The 19,637-nt window shown below is 41.6% G+C and overlaps 1 protein-coding gene across 3 annotated transcripts in view; it reads left to right on the top strand.

The window, feature by feature from the left end:
- USO1 (USO1 vesicle transport factor) overlaps positions 1 to 19,637 on the top strand; it is a 73,404-nt gene that overhangs the window by 38,739 nt on the left and 15,028 nt on the right. For all 3 annotated transcript variants that reach the window (XM_074950389.1, XM_074950388.1, XM_074950387.1), the window contains 8 exons: positions 454 to 542; positions 2,703 to 2,857; positions 4,925 to 5,136; positions 13,787 to 13,897; positions 15,121 to 15,239; positions 15,809 to 15,990; positions 16,846 to 16,967; positions 17,353 to 17,491. In XM_074950389.1, coding sequence (XP_074806490.1) covers positions 454 to 542; positions 2,703 to 2,857; positions 4,925 to 5,136; positions 13,787 to 13,897; positions 15,121 to 15,239; positions 15,809 to 15,990; positions 16,846 to 16,967; positions 17,353 to 17,491 — 1,129 coding nt within the window. The remainder of the gene's footprint in view (positions 1 to 453; positions 543 to 2,702; positions 2,858 to 4,924; positions 5,137 to 13,786; positions 13,898 to 15,120; positions 15,240 to 15,808; positions 15,991 to 16,845; positions 16,968 to 17,352; positions 17,492 to 19,637) is intronic.

The following is a 19,637-nucleotide window of genomic DNA, read 5'->3' as shown; positions in this document are numbered from 1 at the left end:
AAGCTGACTCCAAGTAATCTAGGCTACTGAAAATGCTGTGTGCCTTGTGACACTTCCTGAAGTTACTTTTCTTCTGTTACATGTTGGCCTTCAATAAATGGAGGGGCAGGTCAGCCACCTTGTACCTCTCTGCCTCCTCATTTGAACCTTCCCTCTGTAATCTCTCCACCTTTCTGAGATACGTTCAGGGTCTACTTTCCTAAATGACTAATAGCATTAAAACCACAGGACATCTGGTTTCCTTCCTTTGAAAGCACTATCTTGTCTAAATAAGGACTTCTGAATTTTGAATATACTGGTCTGTCCCAATATGTACACATACTATGTTTAAAAGTTGATATCTGTGTCGATGTATTCCATAAATATTCTGACTGTTGTAGGAATTAGTTTATTGCTGTTTTGGTCTCTTGATTTCCACATCAACTTTGTGTGGCTTGTCTTGCTCTCCTTTAGACCATCAACACTGTGTCAGAAGTCATTCGAGGATGCCAAATAAACCAAGACTACTTTGCTTCTGTAAATGCACCTTCAAATCCGCCGAGGTAGGGGAAGAAAAATGCTTAACCGTTTGCCAAGCAAAGACACGTTGGCATGGGAAAGAGCTTCCATTTAGACTCTTTCATCAGTCAGAAAGGGAGTCTTTTATTTAATTTAAAGCTACAGTAGGTCATACCAAATTAAAGCTTTGCAGTGGAATGGTTATCAAACATGCATCAGCTGAAGTGTGAAGATGTCTAGACAGCTTCCACGCAGACTGGCTTTTGAACTGGTCTCACTTAACACCTTCCTTCATGATCTAGAAAAGGAAACGAACAGTACATTAATGAAATCTGGGCAAACTGAGGAGCAGTCAACTCCAGTGAAAGGAGAGAGAGAATAAATAAGTGACTCAGGGTTTATCTATGTTGCAGTTAAAAACCCGCAGGCTCATGGGGCTTGGACTATGGGTCTGTTTAATTGTCTAGATGTTCAGGATCTGGCTGGAGCCCAAGCTCTGGGGCCCTTCCCCCTTGCAGGATCTCGGAGCTCGGGCTCCAGCCAGAGCCTGAATGTCTACTCCGCAATTAAACAGACCCTTAGTCAGAGCCCTGTGAGCCTGAATCAGCTGATCCAGGCCAGCCACTGTTTTTTAATTGCAGTGCAGACACTGGAAAAATAGAGCGAAAATGCCACTGATTCAGGGGAGTGGGAGGAGGCAGGCTTGAGGTATTGAGGGGAAATGTCTCTAGTCTGCACCACACGTGCTCAGTGAGGGGAGAACTTGTAAAGCGGTAGTGCTGCAGAACCTGAGATGAGCAACAGCAGTAAACTGGACCTGATTCTGCAACATGATACAGTGGGTTTTGAAATCCAGTACAGTTATGGGCTGCCTATGGCAAGGCCTCATGACCTAGAGTAGGGAAGTAAGATTTTGTATCCAGCTCTGATGTGACTGCACATGAGTATTGTATTCAGCTGGGAACGCATCCTACTGTAAAGATGCTGACCTGTTGGAGAACAACAAGAAGCTATCAGAGCAGAACAGACTGATCTCAAGTAAAACATGAAAATGGAATAATATGAATAACCTGACTAAGCAATTAGGAGGGGAAAAATAAGTCTACCAATTATTTGAATGATGGAAACACCGAGGAGGGAGAGGAATTCTGTGGTGTTCCTGAAGGTACAAGTAGTCAGAGTAATGGATGAGACAAATTTCCTTATAGCAAAATCTGTTAGGCAGTGGAAAAGCCTCATTGTTCGAGCTTTCGATACTAGACAGGATTAAACACTATAGAAAAGTCTTATAAGAAACAGTCATGCATTGGCAAGGAGATGGAGTGGATGATCCAACAGGTGTCTTCGGTTTCCCACTATTGTTCCATGACAAACATAATAAGCAAAATGTACTATATTGAGAGAGAATATTTGAGGGTTAAACCTGAAAATCCAGTTACCCCTAAAGATAAACATCCAAATGTATGGTAAACCTTACTTAGGACTAAAGCTGATACCTTAGTTCCTTGGGCAAGTTATATGGAAGTAGAAGCAGTACCTGAAAGAGGGCTGTGACATTCTGTTAACATGTGCAAAACTTTCTTTCCTAGCTGGCCTAGTAGGTAAGTCTGCTGCAGCTTCTTAGATGTAGAACCTTCCATTTCAGATGTAAAAATACATCTGATGATACACATTGGTTTACTGCAATCCTAACACGGAGTGCAACAGTGTTCTTCGCACCAATTACCCCCACAACATAGTTTTAAAAATATAGATTTGACTTTTCATACTAAATGCTTGACATTGCTTTTGTTTCTTGGGCCATCTTTTTAAAAGAGATTTTCTAGATCTAGAGAAAATCAGCCCCTCAAGTGTGTATTCCAGTGGTACTGGTTAAATTGGATTTAAAAATCAAATCAGATCTGGATTATAGACCGCTAATACACATTTCCATACAAACATGCCACTAAAAGCATTCATGCTCTGTTCCTGTATCATGATCGGTTGTTGTCCTGCACCAGTACAGCGTCTATCACTATTATAAGTCTGATTTTTGTTACTATAGTCAAGACCACCAGAGGTTTCCCTACAGTTCATACACCTACATCTAAGCCTTTAGTATTCCTGCTACCCCAATCCTGAGCCTACTCTGTACGGTAACTGCACTTATATTTATTTATTTTGTGACTTTTATTCCAATGGCCTGTCTCTTTCTTTCAAAATAGGCCTGCAATCGTAGTACTTCTGATGTCCATGGTGAATGAAAGGCAACCATTTGTACTACGCTGTGCTGTCCTTTACTGTTTCCAGTGTTACTTGTACAAAAACCAAAAAGGACAAGGGGAAATTGTTTCAACACTTCTGCCGTCAACCATAGATGGTATGCAGCTTGAAAATTTCAAAACCAGATCCCACTTTAGCATATGTTTGGATGCATCAGTAAGGTTTCCTCTAAAATACTACATACCTTGAGTGAAGTGCCAAGAACAAGAGATTGTAAAAATCACCTTGTGAACAGTGTTTTAATTTGAGAGATTATTTTTTGACTTGAATTCTATTTGAATGTAACGGAAAATGCATAACGTCCAGGTGTTAAAGGTACAAGAATTCAGGCTGTAAAATTTGGTTTAAATTATTTATGCTCTAGCAGGATAAGAACTGATACCAAATTGGTTAGTTATCTGGGCTTGGAGTTGACATAGAGGGATTGTTTCTGTTTGTTAGAATCTATGCTAATTTGTACTAAAACATTAAATTTTTTGTTCTTTGGCATATAATTTACACATTCACTTTCTAGTTTGAGCAATAACTTTCAACCTTGTACTTTACAACTAGGCGGAGGGTTGTATATGTTGGAAAATGTTTCCTGACAAGTTAAATTCCAAGGAGGCTGAGAACAGACTAGTATTTTAATGAGATGCAAAATCTTAGCTATCAAGTAGCAAAATCGGAGCTGCATTCCCTAGTGTGACGTGAAATGGCATTCAATTTTTGAAAAAGTTATTATGACCTTGCCCTGTTTCTTTTCATTATTTATCAAACATCCAAAATTTGCTAAATGTGTCTCAGAGAATAAGGCAGGTGTCCTCCAAGGAAAAGGATATAACATACTAGTAAAATGATGGGAAGGAAGTCTAATACATTGCTTGTTAATGCCACAGGGTGTTTTTCTTTCCCACCCTCCCTCTAAAACGGAGCGTTTCTGTCACACCTCCTGTTGCACTGTGTACCTTCCCATTTATAGACATTGCGCAAAGTATAAGCAGATTACAACATGAGGGGATCAAAGTCAAATGTTCATTTGTTTTACAGTTGAACCAAGAACCTTTCTACAGTCTGCCAGTTGTACAATATGGATTTTGAGGCCTTTGTTTGCCATAACTTTGAAGGGCTAGTACTACATCAATGTGCACGTGTGAAAACAAACTGTGCTTGATGGATTCATTCCAGTATTTTGAGGCATGAAAGCTCTCAAAGGTTTTCCCATTACCATTTTAACACACACAATGTCTGTCTGTCTTACCAGTTTTGGACTGGATACTTAAAAGTACATGATCCAACTCCTTTATTAATTATCTGCCTGTCAAAACTCAGGCTGTTAACCTTATCAGAGTATTGAGGCTCATCCCAATTTTCAGGGAGTACATTCTTGTTCATTATTTACTCAATAAGATCTTTAAAAGCTTTTCGGGCAAGCTCCATCTGTCATCCTACTTTGCTACGTAGTCAGTACTTCTCGTCTTTGAAGTTGAGAGCTCCTTCCAAAAGTGTCATCTCCTTTACTCCATGAGGAATCAGATGCTGGGAGGTTAAATGACTTTCCCAGAGTGACTGTAGGTCGGTAGTGGTAGAACTGTGACTAGAACCCAGGTCTCTCAATTCCCAGGCTCGTTCACTGGATTACACTACCTCCCACAGAAAAATATGATGAGCCATCCTAATGACCGCCTGTGTGTGGCTGTTTAGGATTTGAGAGATCATTCCAAATGTCTAACGTTAGGATTGGATTTGTTGTTAATGGAGGTGTAGAACTCCCAGCTAGCAGACAGGTTGTTCTCTCTGAAAGTTGAGTCTTTCCAGGGGTTCCTCTGAGACTGTAGGTGTGATGAGGGCCTACCTGGGAGTGCTTGACGATAGCATGAGACACCCTCTCTCTCTCTTTGCCGCATGAGAAAGCAGTCATCTTCCACTGCGCTACCCCTAGACTACTATGTAGGTGCCATATTTTTATTCCTAAAGTTTTATAAAACTTAAGATGCCTTCAGATGAATGTAGAGCTTAAATTGTAACCTCTCTGAGATGGGGACTGTGTGTGTGTGAACAGCACCTGGCACAGTGAGGTCCCCATCCTGGTTGGGGGCCCTCTGTGCTACTGTATCATAACTACTGTACGAGTCTTGATCATGGCTTGCTTTTGTGCCACAGCATTTGTTTGCCATTATTGTAGCTACAGGTAATTCTGTGTCGGCTGGCCAGCTGCTCTGTGGCGGACTCTTTTCCACGGACTCTGTCTCAAACTGGTGTGCTGCCGTGGCCCTGGCCCATGCTTTACAAGAAAACGCAACTCTGAAAGAGCAACTGCTAAGAGTTCAGCTTGCAACAAGTATTGGTAACCCTCCAGTGTCTTTGCTGCAACAATGCACCAACATTCTTTCCCAGGTAGAGTGTAACTGTACTGTATCATTGCCACCGTTCTGTTCACTTAAGAAGAAAAATGTTCCCTTGATATTCGTGGCTCAAAGAAAAATGCTAATTTTCTCAGTATAAGTGCAAGCGAGATTCGATAGTAGATTTAGTGCTAGTTGTTACTGTACACTCCAGCAGAGAGTGACTTTGTAGTAAAAATGGAAGTGTAGCAGATATGCCATCATAAAGTGCCATTTGAAGCTGCTTTGTCCATTGTCACGAGTCAAACACCTTAGATTTGAAATGGCATTGTGTTGGTCTGTTCCTATTATTTCATTGTTGTTTTGCATGCAAGTCACGTATTGAAAGGGCACCAACTAAAACAATCATACTTCTATCTGGAAATGATTTGCCTACAATTGTTACAAGAAACACCAAAGATGAATGTAACTGAAGGATATGACTTGTTTCCGTTTAAGTAGACAATACAGAGTGCTGTCAAATGTCCAGTTTCACCAAGTGGGGGGGGGCAGCTCTTTCATTCAGCAACGTGGAGGGAAATAGTTATTTCATTTAGAAAGGAAAACGATGATAAAACTACTGAGAGACAGAGGGACTTAAAGGCAGATGTAGCACCTGAAACTAGTGTTAATTCACTTTCTTAAAAGACTAAAATTTAAGTTGATGGTAACCCTTTTGTATTATGTTGCCACTTGCAAAAGTTATAGTCTCTGTACAGTATGTAGTTTGAAGCCAAAGCATGATTCAAGGGTCACTCATCAACTTTCCAAATGTTTCTTTTTTATTGTTTGGCTCTTGTGTCTGAAATTATGCTAGTCAAGTACAAGAAACGTAGGTTTTGTAGACGTTGACATCACTATTTTTAAACGTGCGTATCTCTCAAAATAGCCAGAATTGGAATCTCAAAATTGTTTTACTCGCTCCTTGAACTGAGATGCATTTCAACATAATAGTTTCAATAAAATAGCCACTAAATTTTTGGATTTTCATTTTGCTAGGATCTTAAAAGAAAAATTTGAATTTTCTAAAGTTCTCTACAAAAAAAACTCGTAAGTAATATGTGTGAATTTTTTAATATATGATTTACAGGGTGATAAGATCGACAGACGGGTATGTATTTCTTGGCATAGCTTAGGCATTTTCTTGTCACAAGCAGGGCCTTTTCTGTCTTGGGTTTTGCTGATTTTTTTAACTGCTTTTTTTTTGAAGTGTTTCCACTTACAGTGTCGTGTTGCAATCAGTTTTTATTTCTAGCATAACAAGCTCCCTCTGTGTATCGCCATGGGATTCTGGCACGGTGTTCCTGGGAACTGTGGGATGAGGATCTTGGGTGCCATCGGTGCTTTCTTTCCAATGGGGCATTGCAGTCACCAGCTGCTCTGAAATGTACTAAATTTTGTTCACACTTCCTCATAATGTGAATTAAATTGTACTTTTGAGTGAAATTGAATCAGTATTTAGAACTGTTAAACACTTTCCATTCTGACCAGTAGAAAAAGGTGGGCGTGACCTGTAGCAGATGCATACTGTTTGGGCCCTTAATTGCTAATGGAACAAGTGTCCTCTATCTGTGTTCCAGTCAATCCGTATCCTTTCCAGTGATGATTTCTCTTGCAGAATTTTAACTCAATTGTCTTAATTTGTAATTAAGGATGGGATTTTTACTAAGCAATTCTGAAGCTAGCACTTAGCCGTAGGTGTCTGATTTTGAGCTTATCGCCAGACTGAAGCCATGTCCATATTACACAGCCTACAGTGACAGAAGGGTTTTTCCATCACTGTACAAACTCCACCTCCCTGAGCGAGAGTAGCTAAACTGACAGTAGCATTCTTCCGCTGCCCTGGCTGCGGCTCGGGTGTGGATTTTTCACATCCCCGAGCGCTCTGGCTGTGTCAGCCTAAGCTTTACGTGTAGACCAGACCATAGTCACTCGCAGTGAGTGCGCTACTGAGCTAGGCATCCCCTATGGAGATGTGTTTCCTGAGCACTGCCGCTGCGTATTGTCTGCTTGTGGTGTTGGCACCGACGGAGATGGTGGCCCTGCCTGTTGTTAAGGTTGCCAGACGTTCCCATGATAAAAGTGTTCACGGTTGCTTTATAACTGCAGATAAACTGTTAGGCTGAAGTGTTTTGTTTTTGAAAGTTTCAGCTAAAATGTTTCAGCGGCTTCCCAGAATGAGTAAGGAAGAATACTTTTTGCCTCGCCAATGCTTTGGTTTGGGTTTTTAAACCATGCAACCATTTCCCCCCTCTCCCCCCAGAAGCTGTAGCAGCTCCATGCTCTGGAGCAAGGTCCTGAAACTTGGCAAGGGGGTTGCCTTGGTGTCAGACGAGCCTTTTGCCATGCCTGGGAAAATTGTCCAAATTGAGCCTCTGAGAAGTCTGTTTTCATATGCTCAGACTTGTTAGGGTGGCAGCTACATTCTCTGAAGAGTCTATGTGCTCTGGGCAGGCTCCAGTTTAGGGGTGCAAGGGCTGGCCAGGACATCCCCTGCAATTGCTACTGCAGGCCACTGTGGTACTAGGCACAGGAACAGAGCGGGGAAACTCTCCTGTGCTCTCAGTGCTCCACCTGTTGGTACCCAGGCAGCAGGGAGGAGGACAAGAAAGTCATAGAGGAGAGGCCGTTGCAGTAGCCAGAGAGCTGGAAGGAGTAGAGGGGGGCGTGAGTAGCAGTAGAGGGAGCATGGGGAGGGTGAGCAGGAGTCAAGCGATGTGGGCTGGATAGGAACCAAAGGGGGACAGACAAGCTAAGGGCACAGGGGCAGAAGGGTTTATAACCATTACAGAACTCTTCCCCTTCAGGAACTAGAATTAAACCCAAGAGTCCACAGTCTCCACATTCCTCCTCTGTCAGCGAGTGACTGGTCCACAGGGAAGACCAGCCTCTTCTTGGTACCAGGTGCTCTGTGGCTGAAGTGGTAGAGGTCTGTGCCGTGCTGATCTAAAGGTTTTAACTCTGCTGGTGACCAAGTTGGGCATCAGTAGGATTCCACATGATGGAATCTCTATTTTTTTTTCAGGTCTTTTATAAATGTATTAAATTGCATCCTAACTATTGTACAAGAATATTAAGTTTGCAGAGTCAAGCACTCAGGTTAGGAAATGCCAGAATTGAGGAAGCCCTCTTAAACATATGCATGAGAGTGCCAATGCATTCTGATAGTCTTAGTACGTGATCATGTACTGTTTTTCCCCACAGGACTTCTGCCTCATTCAGGGGATGAATCAGGGTTGTGTAGTAGAGGACTGTTGTGTATAGGACTCCTGCTTCGTTTGTTGGAGAAGTTGGATGGTGTGTAACTTTGAAATCCGTGCAGGGTTTGGATGGTGTGTGGTAAATAAGGTCTGGGGTCAAACATCAACTGTGGACAATAAAAGGAAATATTGAATAACTACCCAGTCACTGAAGGAGACATGGGTCCTGTGGAAAATACTAGTGTAAGACCATGTCATAAGTCTGCATTGTAATGCGTATGCATAAGAAGGCTGAATTCAAGTGGCATAGCCTTCCTTCATTCTGGCATTTCCTAACTTAGGTCCTTGACTTTGCAAGCTTTTAATATCCTGATTGGATGTTTTTCTAAAAGATCGCTCTAGTCGTTATTTTGGGGATGTTCTATGGCCTGTCAGACTAGATCTCGGTGGCCGCTCTCAGCCTTGGCATCTACTAATCTATGAACCTTAGTGTTCTTTTAATGTGTTTTTTGTGGAATGAAGCCATAGCTCAGCTGTGTTACAGTGGGGGAAAATATAGTCCTGTTAACCCTGTGATTGCCGTGCAGCTCATGCTATGACGTAGCCGTGTTCTAAGAGCCTGCCCTCTTGCACTGTGGGAATGTTCCAGGGTGTTGGCTCCAAGCGTATGAAGCTTGGCTATTTGCAAAGCCCATGCTGGGTTTGGACTGTGGATTTCACAAGATTGTACTTGCTTAGAAAAACAGAATTAATTGCATATTTGTAAAAACTCTGTACTGGAAAAATGAAACATGCAAACGTTCTCTGGGCCAGGTTGCCATTCAGAGTGTTTTAGTGCCTGTCAATCTGGAGTCTTTCCTAACCTTGGAGATTGCGGTAACACCTTTGAATTAGTGCAACTAGCCAATTTATTTAAAAAGAAAAAAGCATCTCTACTGGTAAAAGTCCAGTCAGATATAAGTTTTGAGTTAGTCTTTTCACAGATGGCAGTAAGCTGTTCTTTATTCTTTGTATTACTTTAGTGCCTAAGCTCTTGTCATGGGTCGGGACCCCATTGTGTTGGGGACTATACAAACACGGAATAAAGACAATCTCTGCCCCAGCGATCTTATCACTGGGGCTTTGTTTTGTTGGGTTTGTTCATTTCATTTGCGGGGGGATTATTTTTTAGCCATTTTTGAGTTTTATGTAGATGTCCAAAACTGGGTGGTTTTTTTGAGGTGTACTCTTTGTGCATACAGGTAGTACTGTTTCAACCAGAGCTGTCTTAAAGCGTGCTAGGGAACCTTCATTATGCCCCAGCAGGGTCTATGTGGAGCAATTAATGATTTCTAAACCTTCATAACACCCTTGTAGTCTACAATACTGCTCCCTATAGACAAGCACTTAGATATGAGCCAGGGATCAGGGACGTCACCTATATAAACAATCTGCATTGGGAAAGGGGTGAAGTCAATATGAATTGAGTAGCCATTCCCTGTGTTTTTTTCCAGTGGTCATCAGTTAAAACCTGAAATCAGAAGCCTTGCTTATAACATTTGTAGCTAGGATCAGTGTCTTTCCACAGGGCTCTCGCCATGTAACTGCCAATTCTCTAGCGGTAATATTTATGTAGACTTACACACCTGTATAAAGTTTACCAGCTTCTGGCTGGCTCGTGTGACTTTTCTTGTCCACAGTAATCTGGAAATAGCACTGACTGAGTAGTTGCAGTGGGTCCAGACTCAGGGTATAGGGGTCTGGAGTTCAACTAGGGATAAACATGTCCGTAGAAAAGGCATATACCTTTCGTGTGCATTCATGACTCTTCTGTGTCAAGGTCTGCTAAATATGAGGTTTAGTATCCATGACATGAGTCATCCCCTCCCACTGAGGGTTTAGAAGGCCACTTTTCTCTGGGGAACAGCTTTTGGTGTGCAGATTCTGGATGCTATTAGGTAGTTTTCTTGATAGTGAACATCTACTAAACAACTTGACTTGTGGTTCTCATTGAAAGGCTTTATGGAAGAAGGGATCTTTTTTGAAGGAGGTCTGGCATACATGGGATAGGAGCTGGTTAAGTGTGAGGGGGTGGCCTGGGCACAAAGATGAGTGGGGGTGGGAATACAGAATGAGCTGTCAAGCGAAAGGCTTGAGCAACAGAAGCGGAGGAAGATGTAGGAAGACATGAAAGCTGAAAGAGGCAGGAGCAGTTATGTAGGGGCTTGGAAGTGAGGACCAAGAAGTAGAACATGATACGTAGGATGCAAGTGGAAGCCAGTGAAGGAGAATGATCAGGCCTGAGCAGTGGAAGAAGAGTAGGAGTTTGCAGCAGTGTTTTGGAAAGATTAAAGCAAAACTGCCGCCCCTCCCCATCAAAAAGGTGTTTGGCACAAGTGAAACAGTTCAGCAGTTCTGAGACTATGAAGTGAATACGTAAAATGGAAAGCTCACACAGTGTAATACATACGGATCATGGAAAAGAGGTAACGAGACACATGAATGCCAGCGAGGCTAGTAATGGTGATTTGATTCTCTGCCCAAAGATCTAAGTAAAGGAGAAGGGAGATGACAATGGGTGTGAAGAGGCAACATGCAGCAGACTGTTGTGGGGTTTTACAGATGACATGGTGTATCGCCTGCCTTACAATTGCAGTGGGATACTTTACCTTCTAGTCTTACGGAGGCTGTTCCCCTCAGTGGTGGTATCTCCACCCAGCAGCTCTTGAAACCACCAAAGCTCTTGTATCCAGCACATTCTGATATTAGGTTTCATAGTGGCAGCCGTGTTAGTCTGTATCAGCAAAAACAATGAGGAGTCCTTGTGGCACCTTAGAGACTAACAAATTTATTTGGGCACAAGCTTTCGTGGGCTAAAACCCACTTCATCAGATGCATGGAGTGGAAAATACAGTAGCAGGTATATATAAACACAGTACATGAAAAGATGGGAGTTGCTTTACCAAGTCGGGGAGCCTCCTTCTCAAGGTCCTCCTTCCTATGGGTCCAGATGATGATGTCATTAATTTAGCACAAGTAGAGTAGGGGCGTTAGGGGACAAGAGCTGAGGAAGCATTGTTCTAAACCAGCCATAAAAATGTTGGCATACTGTGGGGCCATGCGGGTACCCATAGCAGTGCTGCTGACTTGAAGGTATAAATTGTCCCCAAATCTGAAATAGTTGTGGGTGAGGACAAAGTTCAGCCACTAGGTTTGCCATGACATTATCGGGGATACCATTCCTGATGGCTTGTTGCTCCAATCCGTCAGACATGCCCCTCTGCCATGTACATTGGCAAAACCGGACAGTCTCTATGCAAAAGAATAAATGAACACAAATCTGACATCAGGAATTATAACATTCAAAAACCAGTAGGAGAACACTTCAACCTCCCTGGTCACTCAATAACAGACTTAAAAGTGGCAATTCTTCAACAAAAAAAACTTCAAAAACAGACTCCAACGAGAAACTGCAGAACTGGAATTAATTTGCAAACTGGACACCATCAAATTAGGCCTGAATAAAGACTGGGAGTGGATGGGGCATTACAAAACCTAATTTCCCCCATACTAATTTCCCCCTACTGTTACTCACACCTTCTTGTCAACTGTTTGAAATGGCCACCCTCATTACTACTGCAAAAGTGATTTTTCCTCCCTTGGTATTCTACTGTTAATTGAATTGTCTCACTAGCACTGACCCCCCACTTGGTAAGGCAACTCCCGTCTTTTCATGTACTGTGTATTTATACCTGCTACTGTATTTTCCACTCCATGCATCTGATGAAGTGCGTTCTAGCCCACAAAAGCTTATGTCCGGATAAATTTGTTAGTCTCTAAGGTGCCACAAGGACTCCTCGTTGTTTTTATTCTGATCTTAGTTTTTTCCTTCTGTGGTAACTTTGATATCACCTTTAGTGCCCACTTTGGTGCTGGAGGCAGACGCAGCAGCTGGGAGCCTGCCCTCCCGCCTTCCTTCTGACTGCTGCTGCTCTGCATGGCTGTTCTTAAAGGCCGATAAGGACTTACTTTAAGGGCTTCTGGTTTTTGTAGTGCTGATTTAGGGCTCAGAGCAACACCGTCTCCAGTATTTAAGCACAGTGAACATCAGAGTGGAGGATGGAGTGAAGTGAAAGTCAAGCAAAACTTATGGTGGCTGAAACACAGAGTTAAAAGTAGAAATGCAGCAAAGACTTAACTAAGGACTCCTCCTTTGGGGTTGGGGTTGGTAACTCTCTTCTCCGCTGCCTTGAATCTCTTGTGACCATCCTTTCCAGAGTATGTTCTTCTTTTACTCTCTTAGGTAGATCAAAGTCCTTGTGTGTGCCCCAGTTTGCTCTCCAGATCCTGGCTTTTAACCCTGTTTTACTTTCTTTGATGTGCTACATGCTTATTTGAAGCTTTTTTGCGGGAGCTGGAGAACTCTTGCTTGGTTGCTGTCGGATGTTTGACTTTCATATAGAGGTGCATGTCTGCCTTAATGCCACTTCCCATGGCATTTTCGTTTTCAGGAGCCTGGAGAATTAGCCAGTATAGGTGTAGATGCCAGAGAATTCTGTAAATGGGTATATTTTATAGACCTAGAAAATGTGTGGATCAGCTAGTTAATGCAAACTGAGGCTTAATACTAGATAAGTCTTAAGTTAAATAAACAAAACATCTGCTTTAAAGGACCAAAATATACATAATGGACGGCTCGAAACCATTGTCCAACATACCTCCTGGCCTAATTGTGTGGATTTAAAACCCTTAAAATAATTGAAACTATTTAACACTAACTCTTGAACAGTGTTATTTCACACGGTTCTTGTGTATTAATTTGAATAACCTTTTGGTGAGCTATTCAGAAGAAAACTCATTTTCCAGCATACGAAATTGAAAGACAAGATGGCTGCATTTAGAATATTCCACTTGTCTGGTTTACCTTGTTTATTACTGTATCACCAAAGAAACTGCTCTGTAGCAATCAGTTTTCACCTTGAAATAAAATCTCAACCCGTGGTACAATACATCAGTAGTGGGTCTACATTATATTTGCCGCAAATGAAGACAGCGTATTTAGTGCTGGGCCGCTTTAAAAGTTTGCAGATGACTTGTGCTAACTGCGCCGTTTATGCAACACTTCCCCCAGAAGGTTCTGCATGTATTTTTTGCCCCTTAACGATATTGTTATCCCAGCATTAATTATAAAGGCAAACTAACTTGTCATGATTTTGTTCCAATGCTAATTTGTGTTGAGTCACACCTCACATCTGTCTTGGTTTGACATGCATTGAAGACTGCTAGACTTTTGTGAATCCTTTCCCTCAAAGCACTAAAGTGAAGTTAAGCACTATAGCTAGAAAATGTGTATTTTTGGAAGCCTTGACTTCCTTTTTTTATCCTTAAAGTTGAAAGTGGGTGGGTTCTGAAGTAAATACAGCCTCTAAAACACTTCATTGAACGCTCTGTATGAAGAAATTAATGCCAGCTTTTCCATTTCAGGGCAGCAAAGTGCAGACAAGAGTTGGATTATTAATGCTGCTTTGTACCTGGTTAAGCGATTGTCCAATTGCTGTCACACACTTTCTCCACAACTCCGCCAATATTCCATTTGTATCCTTGAAATGTTTACAGAATACAGGCGTTTGAATGGAAAGATCTTATTTTTAACATTAAAAATGTAGATAAACTTGCAGGAATGCTGCAGAATATTTAAGGATAGTAGGTGTGGGGCTTAAAGAGGTAGTGTCCCTTTTATGTTAACATGTAGACACTAAACAAAACATAGTCAAATCTGTGAATTTGAAAAGACGTGTGACAAAGTGCGGGGGTTTCTTGGTTTTTCCAGTGGTTTGCATGCAGAAGGGGTGGGACTCCGTTTCCCTGGATGTCACTGGTTTAACGAGGTGATGGGCGAGGGAATTTGTAGTTACAGAGGACCAGCGACGGAACTTGGGACCCCAACATGTCATATATTTCCTCTGAGCACAGGTAACTGTTGCTTGGAGAAGCTTTTGGGCAGTTCTGCAAATTTCGGGTACACGTACATTGCAATTGGTGTGATTGCAGCTTGGGTAGGAATACCCACGTTGGCTTTGATCTAGCTAGTATGCCAAAAATAGCAGGAGAGGCGCAGACTTCAGTGCGCACTATACAAGCCCGCCCAGGACCCTGCGTACACATTTGCATTCCTCGACGGTGCTGGGATCCGTGCCACCGGGTCCTCAGTGCTGTTTGCTAGGTTCAAGCTGCCGTGGGTATGCCTATGCAAGCTGCTAGCACGCCTCGATTTCAGTGTGGCTATGCCCATAGTGTGTGTCACTGCAGATAAACTCATGGAGTTTCCGTATGAAGAATCTCTCACGTGTAATCTCACAGAAATGGGGAAATACTTCTTAATCTCAATGAACTGTAATGATAAATACACTTCTCTGAAGAGGAACTTAATCTAATTGACAGTTAAGCATCATATACTGGCTAGTGGGAGACAGTGCCTTCAAAAAGTTTTCGCAATTAACATATGGAAGAGAACTGTTTGGTACAGAGAACCCTTTTAAATATTACATTGAGTTATCTGGATATTAGACTTGAATAGTAATATATATATATACACATTATACAAATCTCTTAAAACTAAATGTATGAGCAGTTTCATTTGAGGTAGCATACTGATATTACTAATTAAGCTTATGGTTTTAATGGAGAAAGAAATTGGCTTTACATGTTTAATTAAGATGTAATAAGAAGCTCAGGGTGAGATTACATGTTGAAAGGGAAAGGTACGTTTTGTATATTTTGCTCATGAAATGTTTAAACTTCCTTAGCAAATGTTCCAGCTCACAGGGCAGATAGCCGAAAACCTTGGAGAAGAGGAGCAGTTAGTCCAAGGCCTGTGTGCGCTTTTGCTGGGCATTTGCATTTATTACAATGACAATTCTCTCGAAAATTGTAGGAAGTAAGTACGGTGTCGGACTAACTGAAGACTTTAGGGGAGGTGAAAGTTTGTGTGCAGGCTAGCAGCTGTCCCTAAACTAGGAAGACGTTTCTAAATGAAAGACCTCACAACCTGTATTATTGATATTCTTAGTTTAACAACCCCTCTAGCCCCCTGCTTTTAATTTATTCCTAACAGGAGGGAATACATGTGGCTAGAAAATGTGAGATGGTTTTTCCATGGCAATGAGCTGGGAAAAGTCCTTGATACAGCCCCTAGGCAGTGCAAAGCATCTGAGCCATTCTTACCAAGAAATACAGTTAGTACCACCTTCATGTCTCCTTTCACTGTGGCATGTGAACAGCTGATAGTGGCAGACTGAGAACAATCAGCTTTCCAGTGCCAAGAAAAGTCTGTTAGTTTGACGGGGGGAAAAGGAATTGTTACAGATCATTTCCTGACCAACAAAAGTACCCTTTGGAGGGGGAGTAAAAAAGGTGGTATTTCACTGCTCTCCATTTTTTTTTGTTTCCCTTCTCTAGGCACAGTGTTGCCTGATGTGCCATACTAACTACACCCTTTTCTTTTAGAGAGAAACTAAAACAGTTGATAGAGAAGAGGATTGGCAAGGAGAACTTCATCGAGAAACTAGGGTTCATTAGCAAACATGAACTGTATTCCAGAGCTGCTCAGAAACCTCAGCCGAGTTTTTCTAGCCCTGACCACATGATGTTTGATCACGAGTTTACTAAACTGGTAAAGGAATTGGAGGGTGAGACATGTTACACTCTTCTTTTGTACTGTCACTTGCGGTGCACTTCAGATTGCCCTGACTAAATTACCACCCATTCTGAATTTAGATTTTTAAAGGTCGTACGATCAAACCTAAAATTCTCTACGTGGTAGGAAGGAATCATGGATAAGGGTTACAATACATGGCTTGCAGTTCAGATGTTTTATATTAATGCTCCTGGTGCAAGGTTGGGTTTTGTACTTAATCTGGCTTCTTAACACTGTTAAGTCAGTTGGCTGTTTGTGCATGTTGTTAATGATCAGGCTATTGGTTATGGCAAATTTTTGAACTTGTGCTTCTATAGTGCCATAAGGTCTGTACTCCAAGATGATGCACAAGAAGGTGGCAACAGAAAAGAAAAAATCATAGTATACAAGAATTCGCTTCACAAGCTATACTTCTGATTCCAGTGAATCATTTCTCCAGCTTCCTTACAGACGAAGTGAAAAGGAACTGGGATATGTGCCCCTTCTGTAATGAATAAAGAAGATCTAAAAGATGTGATCATGAGTGTTATTTTTTACACTAGAAATATCTGGGTTGGGGAACCTTAAAAAACGTGAATGGTGAACATTATGGGTCCTTAATGGAAAAGGTAGGGCTGTTGAAACTCTAATGGATAGAACTTTTCCCAGTTGTTGATACAGCCTCCTGAAGTCAGCTTCTAAGAACTAGCTTGACACCTAGTCATTTAAATCAGCATGGGTGACTAATAACTTGTTTAAAAACAGGTGGATTCTCTATGGCACAACACAATTATGTCAGCTGAGGAGGATGTGAGAATATGAATGCATGAGCTGTATTCTGAATAACGAGGGCACTATTTTTTGACAGGTATCATAACTAAAGCTATTTACAAGTCTAGTGAAGAAGACAAACAGGAAGAAGAGGTGAAGAAGTCGTTGGAACAGCATGACAACATTGTGACTCACTATAAAAAAGTCATTAGAGAGCAGGTAAATACAAGCTGTAGCAGACACCTACAGTCACATGTACTGTTGGGGGGAAATCATATTAACTGGCTTTTGGGGATGCTGGAACGGAATTCCAAACCAGATATTACAAAACATGGAAGAGGCTTCCCAGCTTAGATAACTTGGGGAAATGTCAGGCTCCTTAATAAGCAGTGCTACCAGCCCTGCCTCTAATAAATTTGGAAACTTACCTGCGCAGATAAGCAGTCCACAAGATACAGGCACTGCCCATGAAAAAATATCTTTTGTAGGCTGAGTAAATAGCTTGACTCTAATGCATTGATTTTATTGCTTTGCAGCATGTCTCCCCATTGATTCATTTTCCACAAGTAATTAAGGAGAATTCCAATTTTTTTTTCTTTCACAGGATCAGCAGCTTGAAGAGTTAAAGCAGAAAGTTAATACTTTAAAATCTCAGAACGAACAGCTTCAGACAGCAGTTACGCAGCAAATGTCACAAATCCAGCAGCACAAGGACCAGTATAATCTCCTTAAAGTACAGCTAGGTATACTTCACAAAAACACTGAAATCCATCATTGCTTCATAGCATATGTCCAATTCTCTGTGTAGTTCATGGCAAGCAATCTAAATTCCGCAGAAACCAATCCTTTCCAGTTTCAACAACGTGCTGTCCTAAATTCTGCAGCACGCTAGAATTCACACAAATGAAAAACCAGGACCTATTTTATTGAATTAAATAAGAATGCAACTAGAACAGTATTTCTACCAGTATCTAATTTGTTAAATTAGATTACAAATATCGATGTATACATTTTTTTTATACTGCCGCCATACTTTCAGTTATTGGTGATGGAATATCTTGTGTGAACAACTGATACGTGGATTAGAAAAAGGGAAACTGGCGGTGTTCGCTGCAGGGGCCTGGGAAGTGGCAGAGCAGCTTGAGAGGAGCACTCAGCAGGTTCAGATTCAGGAAACAGAGTGGGGAAGCTTGTCCTTTTCCCTCCGCCCTGCCATTCGTTGAATTTTTACTTCTGTGGCTCTCCTCCGGTACTGTCTGAACATGTTAGACAAAGGTGGAGGAGTCAGCAGCTAGCTGCCTTGCTGCTCCTTTTTTTCATTCCTATTGGATGCCATTTCAGAAAAAGTACACGAACTGGAGGCTCCTGCTTCAAGAGCAGCAGCGAAGTGCCACCAGTGTCAGGTGTCCTCAGGTTTCACAGTTGATGTTCCTTTGAAATGAATGGGGTAGTTCACGCTTGTCAGAACTATCATTCTGGACTTTTGGAGTTGCAGGAAGACAACCCCATATTGCTTCACATTTGGAAGCCAGCCTTGGCAATCAGAGGCTAGAAACTTTTCTGAGAACACAAAAGTTTGCATTTTGCAGCCCGATTGCCCAACAATGCATGGATTCTGCTGTCACTGCTGTAAAAAAGCAAAAAATGGGGCATTGTGTACAGTAAAATCTCACTCATGACTTTAGGGAGACCCAAAGCAGCTAACCCAGTTTAACAAACTAGCAAGATACTCTACTGCTATGTGGATTCTGTCCGCTTGCCATGTCAAGAGTAGTAAGGTTTATACCTCATAACGAACAAGTAAAGGAGTTTTAATGATTTTGTGTATTAAAAAAATTAGTTATAGGCCTCATTACCACATTCTGGTACTAAATCTTAGGCCATTTTGTGTGGATTAGGGAAATGAGGGTGTTGCCATATTACAGGAAGCCTTTTCGTACTAGAGACTGGCCTAATGGCTTCAGCAGAATCCTAGAAAGTGTGGAAACATGGAAAAATTGGTAAGGATGAGTAACAAAAGAATAGTGCAAGCAGGTAGGGACAAAATCAGAGAGGCTAAGACACAAAATGAGTTACACCTAGCAAGGAGCATAAAAGTCATTAAGAGGAGGTTCTGTAAATACATTAGGAGCAAGAGAAAGATGAAGGAAAGTGTAGGTCCACTACTTAACGGGGAACAAGAGCTACTAATGGATGACATCAAGAAGGCTGGAATGTTTAATGCCTATTTTGCTTCAGTTTTCACGAAAAAGATGAATTGTGACCAGATGCTCAACACCATAGATATTAACAAGGGTGACAGAACACAAGCCAAAATAGGGAAAGAACAGGTTAAAGAATATTTATATAAATTAGATGTATTCAAGTCAGCAGGACATGACAAAATTCACCCTAGGATACTTAGGAACTAGCAGAAGCAATCTCAGCATTGTTAGGGATGATCTTTAAGAACTTCTGGAGGACAGATGAGGTCCCCGAGGACTGGAGAAGGGAAAACATAGTACCTATCTTCAAAAAGGGGAACAGAGATGGCCCGAGGAATTATAGATCAGTCGGCGTAACTCCAATACCTGGAAAGATACTAGAACAAATTATTAAATGATCAGTTTGTAAGCAATTCGAGGGTAAAAGGTTAGTAAGTAATAGCCAATATGATTTGTCTAGAACAAATCATGCCAAACCAACCTAATTTCCTCCTTTGGGGTTACTGGCCTAGGGGATGGGGGGAAGCAGTAAATGTAATGTATGTAGTTTTCAGTAAGGCTTTTGGCACAGTCCCACATGACATTCTCATAAGTAAACTAGGAAAATGTGGTGTAGATGAAAATACTATAAGGTGGATACACAGTTAGTTGAAAAATTATCCTCAGAAGAGTAGTTAATGGTTTG

Source organism: Natator depressus, chromosome 4 (genome assembly GCF_965152275.1).
Source record: "Natator depressus isolate rNatDep1 chromosome 4, rNatDep2.hap1, whole genome shotgun sequence".
NCBI classification, from domain to species: Eukaryota; Metazoa; Chordata; order Testudines; family Cheloniidae; genus Natator; species Natator depressus.
Note: the sequence above shows the minus strand (reverse complement) of the source record. Positions and strands in the feature narration are given on the sequence as shown.